The sequence below is a fragment of the Medicago sativa genome, chromosome 5 (assembly GCF_051527215.1).
Source record: "Medicago sativa cultivar Bolivia chromosome 5, Bolivia_mono, whole genome shotgun sequence".
Lineage (NCBI taxonomy): Eukaryota > Viridiplantae > Streptophyta > Magnoliopsida > Fabales > Fabaceae > Medicago > Medicago sativa.
Window position 1 is genome coordinate 77299037 of NC_140753.1, and position 15212 is coordinate 77314248.

General features: G+C 32.4%; 2 protein-coding genes and 1 long non-coding RNA gene across 3 annotated transcripts; 2 read left to right on the forward strand and 1 right to left on the reverse strand.

Moving 5' to 3' along the window:
• Window positions 1-234: 234 nt before the first annotated feature.
• Window positions 235-2000, forward strand: LOC146925234 (xyloglucan galactosyltransferase MUR3-like). Its single transcript, XM_085710999.1, has one exon. It carries the CDS (start codon window positions 389-391, stop codon window positions 1841-1843), a length of 1455 nt encoding a protein of 484 aa, XP_085567125.1. The 5' UTR covers window positions 235-388; the 3' UTR covers window positions 1844-2000.
• Window positions 2001-5776: 3776 nt separating this feature from the next.
• Window positions 5777-6343, reverse strand: LOC146925235 (uncharacterized). The gene is made up of 2 exons (XR_015010452.1): window positions 6123-6343; window positions 5777-6016 (listed from the first exon to the last, which is right to left on the reverse strand). It is a non-coding gene; the product is annotated as an uncharacterized LOC146925235 (long non-coding RNA).
• Window positions 6344-8386: 2043 nt separating this feature from the next.
• LOC146925236 (uncharacterized) lies at window positions 8387-14323 on the forward strand. The gene is made up of 2 exons (XM_085710214.1): window positions 8387-10167; window positions 13812-14323. Exon 1 carries the CDS (start codon window positions 8761-8763, stop codon window positions 10153-10155), a length of 1395 nt encoding a protein of 464 aa, XP_085566340.1. The 5' UTR covers window positions 8387-8760; the 3' UTR covers window positions 10156-10167; window positions 13812-14323.
• Window positions 14324-15212: the final 889 nt, after the last annotated feature.

The window sequence follows — 15212 nt, forward strand, 5'->3', positions numbered from 1 at the left end:
GGAAATGATTACAAAATGAATGACTAATTAATACAAATGAATACCTATTAATATTCTTTTAATAATACAAATTACATGACTAAGTAACACATATTCTATCAATTTGATCATATTTATTAATACGTAAGGAAGGTTTACGTGTCCGTATTAATTTATTAGTTTTTTTAATTTATTTGTTTTTGATTTTTTTTATTGTAGGTAATTTGACCGTATTAATTTGAAATAGTCTTAAAAAATAAAAAAGTGATTGGCTCAATTCTTTTTTATTTCCTTACCATAGATTTTTTTTTCTTATATAATAATCCCTCATTCTCTTCCTATTCCAAATCACCAAGAAAAAAAAAACAGTCTTAAACATATTCAATTTGATATCAGCCAAAAAGAGAAGATGGACATGCCAATGTTGAGGAAGTACTTGGTTCAATTCTGGTTTGTGTTTCTCATTACATCCTCTATTTTTTGTGTCTCACTACTTTCTCTAAATTATTATTTGGCTAGCAATAATAGTGGAATGGCATTCTTACTTTCTAACATGAACAATGCAAAGCAAGAAGATGAAGTATTTAAAAATTTGACACAAAAAATTGTGGATCCTTGTTTAGGCCAGTATATCTATGTTTATGACCTTCCTGCTAGATTCAATGAGGATTTGTTGAAAGGATGCCGCTCTCTACAGAAGTGGGAAAATATGTGTGTTTTCTTATCAAACTTAGGTGTAGGACCTAATATTGTTGAGAAAACAAAGAAAGAAGTGCTATCAAAGAAAAATTGGTATGCAACAAATCAATATTCACTTGAAGTAATTTTCCACAATATAATGAAACATTACAAGTGTTTAACCAATGATTCATCCTTGGCTTCGGCTATATATGTACCATTCTATGCTGGTCTTGATGCAGGTCAATATCTTTGGGAATTTAATATTTCCATGAGAGATAAATCACCAAATGAATTTGTGAAATGGTTAGCACAGCAATCTCAGTGGAAAAGAATGCATGGTAAAGATCATTTCATGGTTGGTGGAAGAATTGGTTGTGATTTTAGGAGAGAAGGTGATTTAGATCAAAATTGGGGAACAAAGCTGATGCTTTTGCCAGAAGTAAGTAACATGTCATTTTTGTTAATAGAATCATGTAAAGGTTTATATGACAATGAATTTCCAATTCCATATCCAACTTATTTTCATCCTACAAATGATGATGAAATTTTTAAGTGGCAAAGGAAAATGAGAAATAAGAAAAGGGATTATTTGTTTACATTTGTCGGTGCTCCAAGGCCTGATTCACCATCTTCTATTAGAAATGAGTTAATCGAACATTGCGAATCTTCTAAGAGTTGCAAACGTGTTGGATGTTATCATGGTTCTAGTAAGAAAAAAAGCTGTCGTGATCCTATTCAAGTTATGGATGATTTTCAGAATTCGGTTTTTTGTTTACAACCGCCGGGGGATTCTTTTACTAGAAGATCTATTTTTGATTCAATTTTGGCAGGTTGTATTCCTGTTTTCTTTCATCCACTATCAGCATACAAACAATATTTGTGGCATTTTCCTAAAAATGGTTCTAGCTACTCTGTGTTCATACCTGAAATCGATGTCAAAGAGGGAAAAGTGATGATTAACGAGACATTGTTCAATGTTTCAAAAAGTGAAGTGTTGGCAATGAGAGAAGAGGTGATAAGACTCATTCCGAGGATTGTGTATCGTTATCCAGGTTCTAGATTAGAGACAATTGAAGATGCTTTTGATATAGCTGTTAAGGGAGTTCTTGGAAGAATTGAAGCAATGAGAAGACAAATTACAAATGTAAACGATTCTTACCATGCAAAAGTTGTCTCCCCTTAGCAAATTGCATTTTCTTCTGTGCAGGGGCAAATGCTTGTTTATACAAGGGGTACAATGGCTACCCAAAAATAAAATAAAATTATTGAATGAGTATGTATATTTTTATATTTAGCTACCTCTAATAATATATAGTTGGTTGTTTGTCTGACTTTGATTACTTTGGTTGAACTTTGGATTACTTGCTCCCATCTAGGTGTAGTATATATCCAGATATCTTGGTCGTCTTAGTTATTGACCTACCGTTGTTTTTTTCTGGCCGATGCTCCCCCGACCCCGTGATACTTTTACAACAAATCTGTTAATTACCATTTGTATTTGTTTTCTTGTTTTGGTAGCTACTATCTGCTGAGTGCTCCTTGCACCAAATTAGTTATAGAGAAATGTTATTAAATATACTTCTTTTCTTTACATCTAAAAATATCTAACTTGTAAGCCAAGGTAAGGGTGTTGAGATGCTCATATAGAGGAATGAGGGATCAGGCTAAATAGGGACAATAAAATAGAAATTTGTTGAATTTTTCTCAGGTCTAAAGCATCTCACAAAGGTCTGATGGGGATGTCAAACATGGTCAAAGGAACATGAAACTAATAATTTGGTGTGAAAGACCCTTGTTCTACGTTTTCAGCTCAAGATAACGAAAACACATACGATCCAGTGAGCGTAGTTTGAGAGAATGTTGTGTTGGCTAACTACCAAAAAACACCACAAAATAAGAACAATACCATGTTTTAAACGAGTGCAGATCTGCTCCAGTGCTAAATTGCTCCAGTTTCCTGTTAATGTAACCGATGTGTGACATGTGGCAGGGTCAGATTTCAACGGATCAGATTTAAAAACAAAATCAGTTTTTCCTTTGACAAAAACAAAAATAAAACAACGAGAAACATTCCACGCTTCCGCCCTCCTCCTCCACTCCTCTCCGCCGTCACTCCTCTCCTCTCCTTCCTCTTCTTTGTCGGTACGCCGCCGTTCTTCTCTCTCTTCTGCTTTTCAACGGTGTTCCGCCGCGATTTCCGGTTTCCCTCTCTGACTCGCCGTCATCTTTGCTATTTCCTCCTTTGAAATCGATGAGAGTGTGTTTGGTGGTGATTAAATTAAAGATTGTTTGTTTGGTGGTGTTTGAAGATTGTTAGTATTGATTTTCACCCAAAAAAAATCCTTTCAGGCTTCAGATATGCTTGTGCCAGTGCCTCATGTATGCCTCTGAAGATTTTAGTAATTATGCATTTGAAAGTCCTGAAATTGGTGTATATGTGTTAGTGATGGTTGGAGAGATACTGTGTTATTCATTGTTGTAAACATTCTCTTGACACAATGTGATACAAGTTTCATAAAAATTCTGCCATTCTAAAACTTCTGTTATTGGCATAAAAATTCTGTTATTGGCACAATGTGATACAAGTTTCATAAAAATTCATTGTTGCTGTCATTCTAAAACTTCTGCTATTGGCATAAAAATTCTGCCAATGCCAAGAATATCATTCTGCCAATGCCAATGTGTTGGTGCGGCGGCGGAGTCGGAGTAGGGCTGAGTAGTGGTGAATGTGTGCTGCTAAGTTTGAGCGTGTTTTGTTTCGACGGAGAAGAGAAGAGAGATCGTTTTCTATTTTTACACAGAGAAAAACCATTTTCTATTTTTTTTTTTAATTAAAAATAACTTAATTTGCAAATATAAAATCTGAGCCATTGAAACTGGTTTTTACACGTGTCTTCAATCCGTTCATGGAACAGGACAGTAAATGGATTTTATAAACTGGAGCTGATCTGCACTCGCCCTAGGGCACCATATTATTATTGTCGTTGTTGTTGTCCTCTCTTCTAATTTCGTTAATGCATATAGCAATATGTTTTTTTTTGATAAAACAAACAAATATATAAAACAGCAGGAGAGGGCCTGGACCACCAAGTTACAAATAAATTTAGAGCAATAGTTTTTATGAAATTTTTTGATTAAACATAATTTGATTTTAATTAAAATTATAGGTATAGTTCCCTTAAAAAAATATAGATAATAGATATTTACCACTTTTATATTGTAACAAATTATAATAATTTTTTTCAATTATACCAACAATATAACAAATATAATATCGACTTAAAAAAAACAAATATAATATCTTTCAAAAAGATTATTGTAATAAATATAATATAAATTCTTATCTTTTAGAATGACATAAACAAATTAACATCCTCAATTTACTGCTCGAAATTAGCTCATTTGAAATGAACAATTCATAAAATTAAATATGCAAGGTGTTCAAACCCGCCACCATAAAAAAAACATCCTTAGAGTTTTTTTTGTAGTGGCCGAGGTTTGAATCCGAATCTTGCATATACTATGGGTGCGCTTGGCCCTACTTTTTTTAGGTCTAAAAGTCACTTTTAGAACAAAGTTGAAAATTAAAACTTTGAAGTTAAAGTTAAAGTTGTTTGATATTTGTTGTTTTTTTCAACTTAATTAGTATATCTTAAGTTAAAAACTGTTTGGCAAAATATTTTTAAAAGAGCTTCGAGATTTTACTACAAATTATCATAAATAAAATAAAAGACATTTTTTTATTAAAAATTAAATTTTGTAAAGACCTGATTTTTTTAGACCAAATGAAAATTTATAAATTATTATATAAAACATTATCATAAATTAAATTGAAAGAGTTTGGAAATAATCCAATATTAGAATATAAAGATGGTAAACAATGACATTACCAAATGAAAATAAATATAAAGTAAAGTTGCTCAAATATTGCATAAATATCAATACAAAATTCTTAACCAAAAGCAAACTGAATGGATCTACCGAGATAAGGATCCATATGATCATATGTAATCAAACCATATAATAAACAAAGAGAAAGCTAGTAATAATAAGAAAATGATATCACATATTATTGAATGACAATATTAACAAACAAAACGCATACTGATATATATATATATATATATATATATAGGCTTTTAACAAGATTATCACTAAAAATCAAAAGGACAGAATCTGATCATGACATGACAAAGCAACAAAAGTATAAAAACTTCATGTACATATATCATATAAAAGGCCTAAGGAAAGGAAAGTAACAAAAGGACAAAAATTAAATAAGATTTGTAAGAGCATCTCCAATGGGGGTCCTTACTTAACAAGGACCACTTCCCGTTAAGGACCCTCCATTGGAGGAAGAAAAATTGAGTCCCCGTTAAGGAACGGACAACTATATAAGGACCCTCTCTCTCCTGAGTAACTAACGGGTCCCACGTTTAAAAAAGTAATAAAATGTGTACTACTTGGTCCCACTTGCATAAAGAAGTAATAAAATGTGTACTACTTGGTCCCACTTGTAAAAATGAGTAATAGATAAATTATTTTTGTTTAATATGTAAAGATAGTGAGACATATTTAAATACTTTTCATTGGAGTCCTTATTAGTGTATTGTCATTCGAGTCATTGAGTCCTTAATAGGTACTTTTATTAAAAAATTATAAATAAGTGATGTGTCACATGGGGTCCATTTAAGGAGTCCTTGTTAGGGAACTACCATTGTGGATGCTCTAAGAATTGAAAGAATAAAATATAAAGATGGTGTACCTGCAAGGTCAGCGGCGGCAGCAAGGATTGGTGTGCAGATACATTGAAATGCAATGGATATATATATAACTAGACCATCGACCCGTGCTCCGCACGGGTCCCACTGACTAAAATATGTACGAATAAGTTATATCATAATAATAAAAAAAATATGAAATATTCACATGATAAAAATGTATTACATTAATCATATCATCTTGACATTAATATATAGTTTGAAAACCGTACATTTTACATTAGATATCATACATTATGAAATACTATAAAAACGACATTTGAAGTGGCATTATATTTTCACATTCATCATTGGTTATCATCAACCTTTTTTTTTTTACGTATTCAACCCATCTCTTAAAGTAACTCTTGTTAATAGTCATTACAAATAAAACAAACAAAAATTGACTCCTTTGAAACTTGATCCAAGCCTTACACCAATTCCATATTAAGTTTGTGCTTGTGTGGCAAGAGTTTGTAATTCCCCTCATTAAATCCTATCATGACATTCTCTAGCTTATATGTTCCTCCTTCTTCAACCATTCCTTGAATCGTTGGCACCAGGAACTTATGAACAGTGGCATGGATCCGTCCTCGCTAAACAAAAAATAACATGTCATTAACATAAACCATAGTATATGTTATCGTAGTGGCAACATGAAAAAAGGATCATTTATTTATACAATCGATTTATATAATATACCTTCTCATTAACCAATATCATGTTCATGAAGATGATATCGTCTGGATTTTCCTTATCACGGATCAGCCATATATGGGCCACACAGACAATCAACTTCAAATCCTTCTTTCCACCTGTCACAGCTGAAATGGGGGTGAAAATGTTTGACATATTAGCAAGTGCAAGAAAGAGTTATATTTGCTTAATTTTGCTTAAAGTCAAGAATGGCTGCATTAGCACAACTAAGTGGTATTTAAATAGGTAATTGGCAATTCTCTTCGTTAGTTTCAAATGTGATTATTAATCATAGTTTTCTATTGGTAATAATTACTATTCCTACGTTCTTGATTGCCATTAACACTACGTCGTAATTACTATTCAAAATTGAATCAACCTTGATACGTGTTATTTTTTGAAATAAGTACGTCATAATTGCTTTTAATAGGTAGTAATTGGTAGAGTGGTTAGTGCATAATGCATAAAAGCAATTAAAAGTAATTCCTATACGAAAATATTCGACTTTAAAGTTTTTAATTGTCATTAACGACGTTTTCAAGCCATCAACTACATTCTTAATTGCCTTTAACAGTACGTAATAATTACTATTCAAAATCGAATCAACCTTGATACGTGTTAATTTTTGAAATAAGTACGTAGTTAATTGCTTTTAATAGGTAGTAATTGGTAGAGTGATTGGTGCATAATGCATAAAAGCAATTAAAAGTAATTCCTATACGAAAATATTCGACTTTCAAGTTTTTAATTGTCATTAAAGACGTTTTCAAGCAATTAACTACGTTCTTAATTGTCATTAACAATACTTAATAATTACTATTCAAAATTGAATCAACCTTGATACGTGTTAATTTTTGAAATAAGTACGTAGTTAATTGCTTTTAATAGGTAGTAATTGGTAGAGTGATTGGTGCATAATGCATAAAAGCAATTAAAAGTAATTCCTATACAAAAATATGCGACTTAAAAGTTTTTAATTGTCATTAACGACGTTTTCAAGCCATTAACTACGTTCTTAATTGCCATTAACAATACGTAATAATTCATATTCAAAATCGAATCAACCTTGATACGTGTTAATATTTGAAATAAGTAGGTCATAATTGCTTTTAATAGGTAGTAATTGGTAGAGTGATTAGTGCATACTTTAGTGGTAAAATTCGAGGGAAATTTCACCTTGAAACGCATATCTTCCTATCACTCTATATCGGATAGCACATTATAGTGTAAAAAATGCATGCGTGAAACATTGAAATGTCAGTAGAATAATGTGATAGGAATTAGTGTATGCGTGAAACAGTAAAAAATGTACGCGTGAAACATTTTCAATTGCCGCTTTCTAAGGGATGTTTATATTATTTCTGATTAGCAATTAGTGTAGGGGAATTAGTTATTTCTAATTAGCAATTAGTGTATGGGAATGTTGACCGACTTGATTAGGCTTTAATACGTATTCAATTGCATTAACGAAGTGAGAGAACTTTTTCAAGTTTTGAATAAACGGATGTGATCAAGTGCTTGAACGGATGAGATTACTCGAGCAAGTAGTACATGTTTAGGAGGGAAAAAAGCTAGGGAATTAGGGCAAAGTAGGGAGGATTAGGGCAAACATGATAGCCAAGCAAGTCTAGCTTTTATAATAAAGGATTAGTACATGTTTAGGTGGGAAAAATGCTAGGGATTAGGGCAAAGAAGAGTGAATTAGGGCAAACATGATTGCCAAGCAAGTCTAGCTTTTATAATAAAGGACTAGGTTTATGTTATTTTGGCGGTTTCCTGAAAAAGGCAAAAAGGTTTTGCGGGATTTGGCTAAAAATAATAATAAAAAAAGAAGAAATAGTAGCATGTGCGGGAATCGAAGGTGTAGAAGCAGATATCAGTGCCGAAAAGTTGTTTCAAAGTTCCCTTTCACATCTTATTTCTAAAGTCACTTTTATTGGTTTTTCTTCTTTATAAAAAAGTTACTTATTTTGTAAAGAACTTTATTCAAATTGTGTTTGGCCCCACTTCTCATTAAAAGTAAAATAGAAGTTAAAATTAAGTCCATCCAAACACTACCTATATGTTGTCCGAGTAGCACTTTGGTGCCATAGCTTTGGTGCCATTGGTGCCATAGCTTGCATCTCCACCACATACACACACATCACACACATCCCCACGCACATCCACACACATCAATGGCCAGGATTTCCCCAATGGCACCAATGGCACCAAAACTATGTCATGGAAGTATTTCCCATGTTGTCCATACCACTGAGATAAAGCTCACGAGCACATCTGAGTTTACCTAAACATTAAAAATCTGAAATCGAATGAAATAATCACCGCGTGGATCAAACTAAGAATTCACAATGTTGTTTTCAAATTTGAGGTGTGTTTCTTCTATCTCTGTTTTTATCCCCAATTTTCAACTTCCAAACCCTAATTTTCTAATTCGTTTATTACCCTAATCTTCTTCTTCAAGCTCAACAAGCCTATACTCTCAATTTCATGAAGATGACAACAAACACAGTCTTGTTTCCTCATTCAATCGATTGCTTCATCACAAGAATCCTACCCCACACATCATCCAATATTCAACAAAATTTTATCTTCCCTTGTGAAACTCAATAATTACTCCACTGTTGTTTCACTTCATCCACAAATGGAATTTAACGGAATTGCGTCAGACTTGGTCACTTTCAACATCCTCATCAATTGTTTTTCTCAATTGGGTCTTATCCCTTTTGCTTTTTCTGTTTTCACAAAGATTCTCAAAATGGGTTATCATCCCAATACCATAACCTTCACTACAATCATCAAGGGTCTTTGTCTCAAAGGTCAGATCCATCAAGCATTGCACTTTCATGATAAGGTGGTAGCGCTTGGATTTGGATTTCAATTGAACCAAATTAGCTATGGAACCTTGATTAATGGCTTATGTAAAGTTGGTGAAACAAGAGCAGCTCTGCAATTGCTGAGACGTGTTGATGAGAAATTGGTTCAGCCTGATGTGGTCATGTTCACTGCTATTATTGATAGTATGTGTAAAGATAAACTTTTTAACGATGCTTTTGATTTATATTCTGAAATGGTTGCTAAGAGAATTTCTCCCGATGTTGTTGCTTACAGTGCTTTAATTAGTGGCTTTTGCATAGTTGGTAAAATGAAAGATGCAATTGACTTGTTTAATAAAATGATATTGGAAAACATCAATCCAAATGTGTATACCTATAGTATAGTGGTTGATGGATTTTGTAAGGAAGGAAAGATGAAAGAAGGTAAAACTGTGTTTGCTATGATGATGAAAAAAGATGTAAAACCAAACACTGTTACTTGTAACTCTTTATTGGATGGATATTGCCTAGTTAAAGAAGTAAACAAGGCCAAGCATATATTCAACACTATGGCTCAGAGGGGAGTCACTCCCAACGTTCAAAGCTACAATATCATGATTAATGGGTTTTGTAAGATTAAAAAGGTGGATGAAGCCATTAATCTCTTTGAAGAAATGCAATGCAAAGAAATTATTCCTGATGTGGAAACTTATGGTTCCCTTATTGATGGTTTCTGTAAATCGGGGAAAATCTCTTATGCTTTAAAGCTAGTCGATGAGATGCATGATAGAGGTCAACCACCTGATATAATTACTTACAATTCTATATTGGATGCTTTATGCAAAAACCATCAGGTTGACAAAGCAATTGCATTGTTAACGAAATTTAAAGACCGGTGTATTCAACCAAGTGTGTACACGTACACATTTCTTATTGATGGATTGTGTAAAGGTGGAAGACTAGAGGATGCACGGAATATTTTTGAGGATCTTTTGGTCAAAGGCTATAATATAACCGTCAACACATATACCGTTATGATCCATGGGTTTTGTAACATGGGCTTGTTTAATGAAGCATTGGCTTTGTTGTCAGAAATGAAAGACAATAGTTGTATTCCAAACGCTGTAACTTATGAAATAATCATCCGTTCTCTGTTTGATAAAGATGAAAATGATAAGGCGGAGAAACTTCTTCGTGAAATGATTACAAGAGGTCTACTATAAGATTGAAACTAGGTAAAATGTTTTGCTATATAAACTTTTTTATATTGTATTTATATTTCAACTTGATAGCATCATTTCATTTTATGTACTTGCCTCTGCTGGTGGAAAGAAACTTTTTCTATTGCCTTTGTTAAGTATGTTAACCAAAAACTATATACTTCTCGTATATCTTCCATTTTGATTTCTCTATATTATATTATATTACCTTATTGAGAGTTCCATCAATCAATTATGAAAGTTGTGCACCCTCTTATCTGCAGATTTGGATGTTAGTATACCTTTCTGCTTTGAATTACATTTATTTATTTATGGGTTAATAGGCTTTTACCCCCCTGTAATATAGGTGACTTTTGGTTTTGCCTCCTAGGAAATTTTTTTTTTAGATTCCGTCCTTGTAAAATGAAGATTCTTCGGTTTTGCCCCCTGAGCCAGTTGAGTCAGCAGAATCTCCTACGTGGCACGCGGCGTCAGCAGATTCTGCTGACGTGGCACGCTGACTGTATAATTATTTTTATTTTTATTTTTTTATTGGGGTACACGTGGCATTTTTTGATTTTTTTAAAAAAAATTAAAAAAAATTTAAAAAAATTGAAAAATTAATAAAAATAAAAAAATCTGAAAAAATTGAAAAATTCTAGAAAAATTAATAAAAATAAAAAATGATTCAAAAAAATAAAATAATCTAATAAAATGAAAAATAATGAAAAAATTCTGGAAAATATTTAAAAAAAAATTCGAAATTTTCAAAAAAATTTAAAAAGATTAATCATTTTTAAAAAAAAATGAAATTTTTGAAATTTTCATTCGTATTTTTCGAAATTTTGATTAGTATATATGTCGAGCTTAGGTTTTTTCAGTGTATTTTTTTCCCTTATTCTCGGTTTATAAATACACAAAAATTCTCGGAAATTTTTTGAGAAATACTAATGAAAATTTCAAAAATTCGAAAATTTCGAAAAATTAAAATTTCATTTTTCCAGAATTTCATTTTTATTTTTGAAAATTTCCAGAATTTCATTAAAATTTCGAAAATTTCATTTTTCCATAATTTTAATTTTTTTAGAAAATTTCGAAATTTTATTTTTTCCAGAATTTTTTCATTATTTTTCATTTTATTAGATTATTTTTTGTTTTAATCATTTTTTATTTTTATTAATTTTTCCAGAATTTTTAAATTTTTTCAGATTTTTATTAATTTTTCCAGATTTTTTAAATTTTTTCCGTTTTTTTCAATTTTTTTCATTTTTATTAATTTTTCAATTTTTCAGAATTTTTTAATATTTTTTTTCAATTTTTTTATTAATTTTTCATTTTTCCAGAATTTTTTATTAATTTTTCAATTTTCCAGCATTTTAAAAAAAAAATTAAAAAAAATCAAAAATGCCACGTGTACCCCAATAAAAAAATAAAAATAATTATACAGTCAGCGTGCCACGTCAGCAGAATCTGCTGACGTCGCGTGCCACGTAGGAGATTCTGCTGACTCAACTGGCTCAGGGGGCAAAACCGAAGAATCTTCATTTTACAAGGACGGAATCTAAAAAAAAAATTTCCTAGAGGGCAAAACCAAAAGTCATCTATATTACAGGGGGTAAAAGCCTATTAACCCTTTATTTATTTATCTTGGGTGAAACTTTGAATGATCCAAACTGTTATATAGACTAATTTCGATGGAATGCTTGCCTTAACAAATGATATTATGCCAGCATATGGGGAAGAAAGGGCTTAGTGTGCTTGTTTAGCTAAATTAAATTGCTGCATAGTGAGTATCGAACGCCCCATTTCTGCTTCATAATCAACTTAAATATGCCGTGAAAGAGTTATTTAGAGCTAGAAAGGTCTTGAAATATAGTTGACCCCACATAATGTGTTTTGCTGCATAATTCTAATTTTTCAGTATTGAGAGTTGAGACAGAATTCTATTTCCGGCATAATTGTTGATTTCGATGTTAAATTTAATTCTTGGAAATATTGTATGTTGTTTAAATCTAATTGAAATCTTGCTTAAATGAAATTTATGTTTCGATACACGTACTGTTAAGTCATAATCTTATTGTAGTATAGAATGCATTCATTGTGCTTAAAATTGAAGAACTTAAGGCATGTTGGTAATCTTGCAACATATATGAATGGAGACTACAGCACAGCTAGTTAGGGCATCATTCTTGGGGATGCAGGTGGACATCCTGATGCATATTCTCGCGAGTATACTTTTAGAGGACGAGTGACTCTGCCTTTTCCCACTCGTGTTGCATTGCAGACAGAGTCACTTCCTGTAGCTCTATGATGCCATATGTCTTTGAATTTTCTGCTGAATGCATCAATCGACCCCTGTGTCATTTCATGTGTAAGGAAAAAGGCTTATTGCCTTTTCACCTGTTTCTTCCAAAGAAAAAAGTAATCTTTACCTGCCTCTTGAAGTTTGGTCTGGACATGGTTCTATAGATTTAGGTTTTATTTAGAATGTTGTATAATTATGTTCCTCTACTGTGGAGTCTACGTCTCATGATCTCATCATGATATGTTAGAAGAGCTTGTTATTTATTTTTTTACACAATTTTCCTTGTTAGTGGATAGCAAGGAGGGACTGCTTCTCCCCCTCGAAATCCATATGAGATGCTATTATTGAACTATGATAGGTAGTCACTAGGTATGAGTAGATGTTTATTCTTTCCTAGATTGGGCATAGAAATCACTGGCAATTTTTTTGGGCTAACTCAAACTGATAGGTACCTGAAAGGTCGAAGTGGGTTCAGGGATGGAAAGTATAAGTTAGTTAATAAGGTGACACTAATTGTCATGTGAATGGGGAGAGGAAAAGGGAATTAAATCATCCATTCAGAATTATTAATGATGTGACATTGATTGTCATGTGAATGGGGTTATAAAAGAGAGGAAAACCTAGAGAGTGAGGCATTCAGAAAGTTTGTTAAGAGTTGTTTAGGACAGAAGTTCTCTCTGGTCTAGGAGCTTAGCTCTGGTAGGAGTTCTCTGAACTCTGGTTTATCATTTTCTTTTCTATTTTACCACCTATGTAGAGCTCTTAAGCTCAGCTATTTACATTCAATAATACAATTTCTTTATCTTGAATTCCGGGGTTCTATCAAAAACCATGCACATTTTCTCATTGATGGAAGAAGGTTCAACATTTGCTGAGTATCATTGCTATTGAATACCTCATTTCCCACAGTTATGCAAGTTATTGTTGTTTCTGAAAGGTAAGGTTGAACATGGTGTTGTATCCAAGCCGGAGATTTAGAAGGGTCTATATATTCCATAGATACTCATTTCCAAGTCCTATCACAAATTTAGCACACATTATGACTAGGGGACTAGCAGTGATAGTTGCAGCCACAATCCCTTGGAGAAGGGTGTCAGTGAGGACTGAAGAGATCTAGTTTGGTTTCAAAACTTCATTTTTAGAGGGCATGTAAGATGGTTTTGTATGTTGATTCTTCATCATCAGTTCTATTTGTATTTTAAACTACTATATATAGAAATGTTGTTTTGTTTTCCATTGTTTTGGGTTTGTATAGATACCTCTCACCTCGTTAATATCTACGTAATGTTAAATATTGTTATCTTTATATGTAAACATGATGCTTGAGTTGATTAGGCACAAACATGATGTTAAATATTGCTTTGTAAGTGTACAGGTTGGCCTCCTTCAATAATTTTTAGTGATGTAAAGGATCTAAGGAACTGCAGCCAAAGCCACCGAAATTGGATAGTGTGGATGGAAAAATTTCATATGCTAACAGTGAATTTTAAGAAAGTTGTGCCTATGTGGATTTCTTGCAATTTCTGTAATCACGTGCACATATTGGTCTATCTTTGATTCTGAGTTCTCACAACCAATAATTTTTTTTTCAAACAATCCAAAATGGATTTTGCTGTCATGAGAGTTCTGCTACATAATTATCCAGGATAGGTGCCAATGTGGTGGGAAGGGATACATCTAGAGGTGAACATATGGATAGGATTTGGTGGGGAAATGTAGTATAAAGAGGCAACAATATGTAACCGTGTAATAGACAGTGGGTGAAGCACTAATGAGTTTTGTAATGTAGCATTATGTGCTACTGTCATATTTGGTGAACATTTGCTACTGATATTGCTTTTACTGGTGGACGTGTGATATAAATAAATTTTGGTGAACATTTGATAATGATACTCTTTTATACATTTCCTCAATGTAGGACTGCTCTCACTTGTTGCGCTTTTGTTTATTTTTTATTTTAGAATTGTCAAATGTTAATGTAATTAGCAACTAGAAAGTCCAATTAAAAAAACGTACATAGATGTGTGAGATGATGGGTGTGTGATATAGTGAATGTTTGAAGGGTATTTATAGGGGAAATTTGTGGAGATTCTGGTTCATAGAGTGTGGTTACTCTTAATTATGAGTCAAAAAACGTGTACAAAGTGTTTTACCAGCCATTAAAGCTGGTAAAACCCTTTGAAAAACGAGTTCCGTGAGTTACTCTTGCAGTCCAAAACTCTGACTTGTTTCAGATAATATAGTCCAAAATGCTTCAATAATGAGTGAAAATGAGAGAAACTTCGTACTTTGTAGGGTGAGGGATATTTTGGATTATACATTCCGAAATAATTTAGGACATGATTTTTTTTGTCTGGTCAACATTGCACCAACAATTTTTGTGGTCCACGACACCCAGAAACCTATATAAATAAGTGTGCCGGTTTTCATAAATAGTAAACCACAAAATAAACCATGAAAATTTATGTCATTGATCCGAACACAGTTAGCTGCAGTTCACTACAACGGAGGGAAAACAGTCAGATCTCTTGAAGAAATTCAAAATAGTTTGATCTGGCCCAGGAACTACTAAGATCATGGCTCTGAAATTAGTTTAGCTAGAAATTGGTTTAGTTGATCCGCGATTTTATTTTATTACGTGATTTACGTTGTTAAAATCAATATATCTATGGGCAATCTATGAACCTCGCTTCTCCAAGAATATATCTATGTTTTACTTTGTTTCATTCTCTTCTTCACACAATTTTTTTTTTCAACACCGAAGGAACACATTGAA

What these genes read in the sequence shown, in the direction of transcription:
- LOC146925234 (XM_085710999.1), top strand. Translation starts at nt 389, where the DNA reads ATGGACATGCCAATGTTGAGGAAGTACTTGGTTCAATTCTGGTTTGTG.
- LOC146925236 (XM_085710214.1), top strand. Translation starts at nt 8,761, where the DNA reads ATGGAATTTAACGGAATTGCGTCAGACTTGGTCACTTTCAACATCCTC.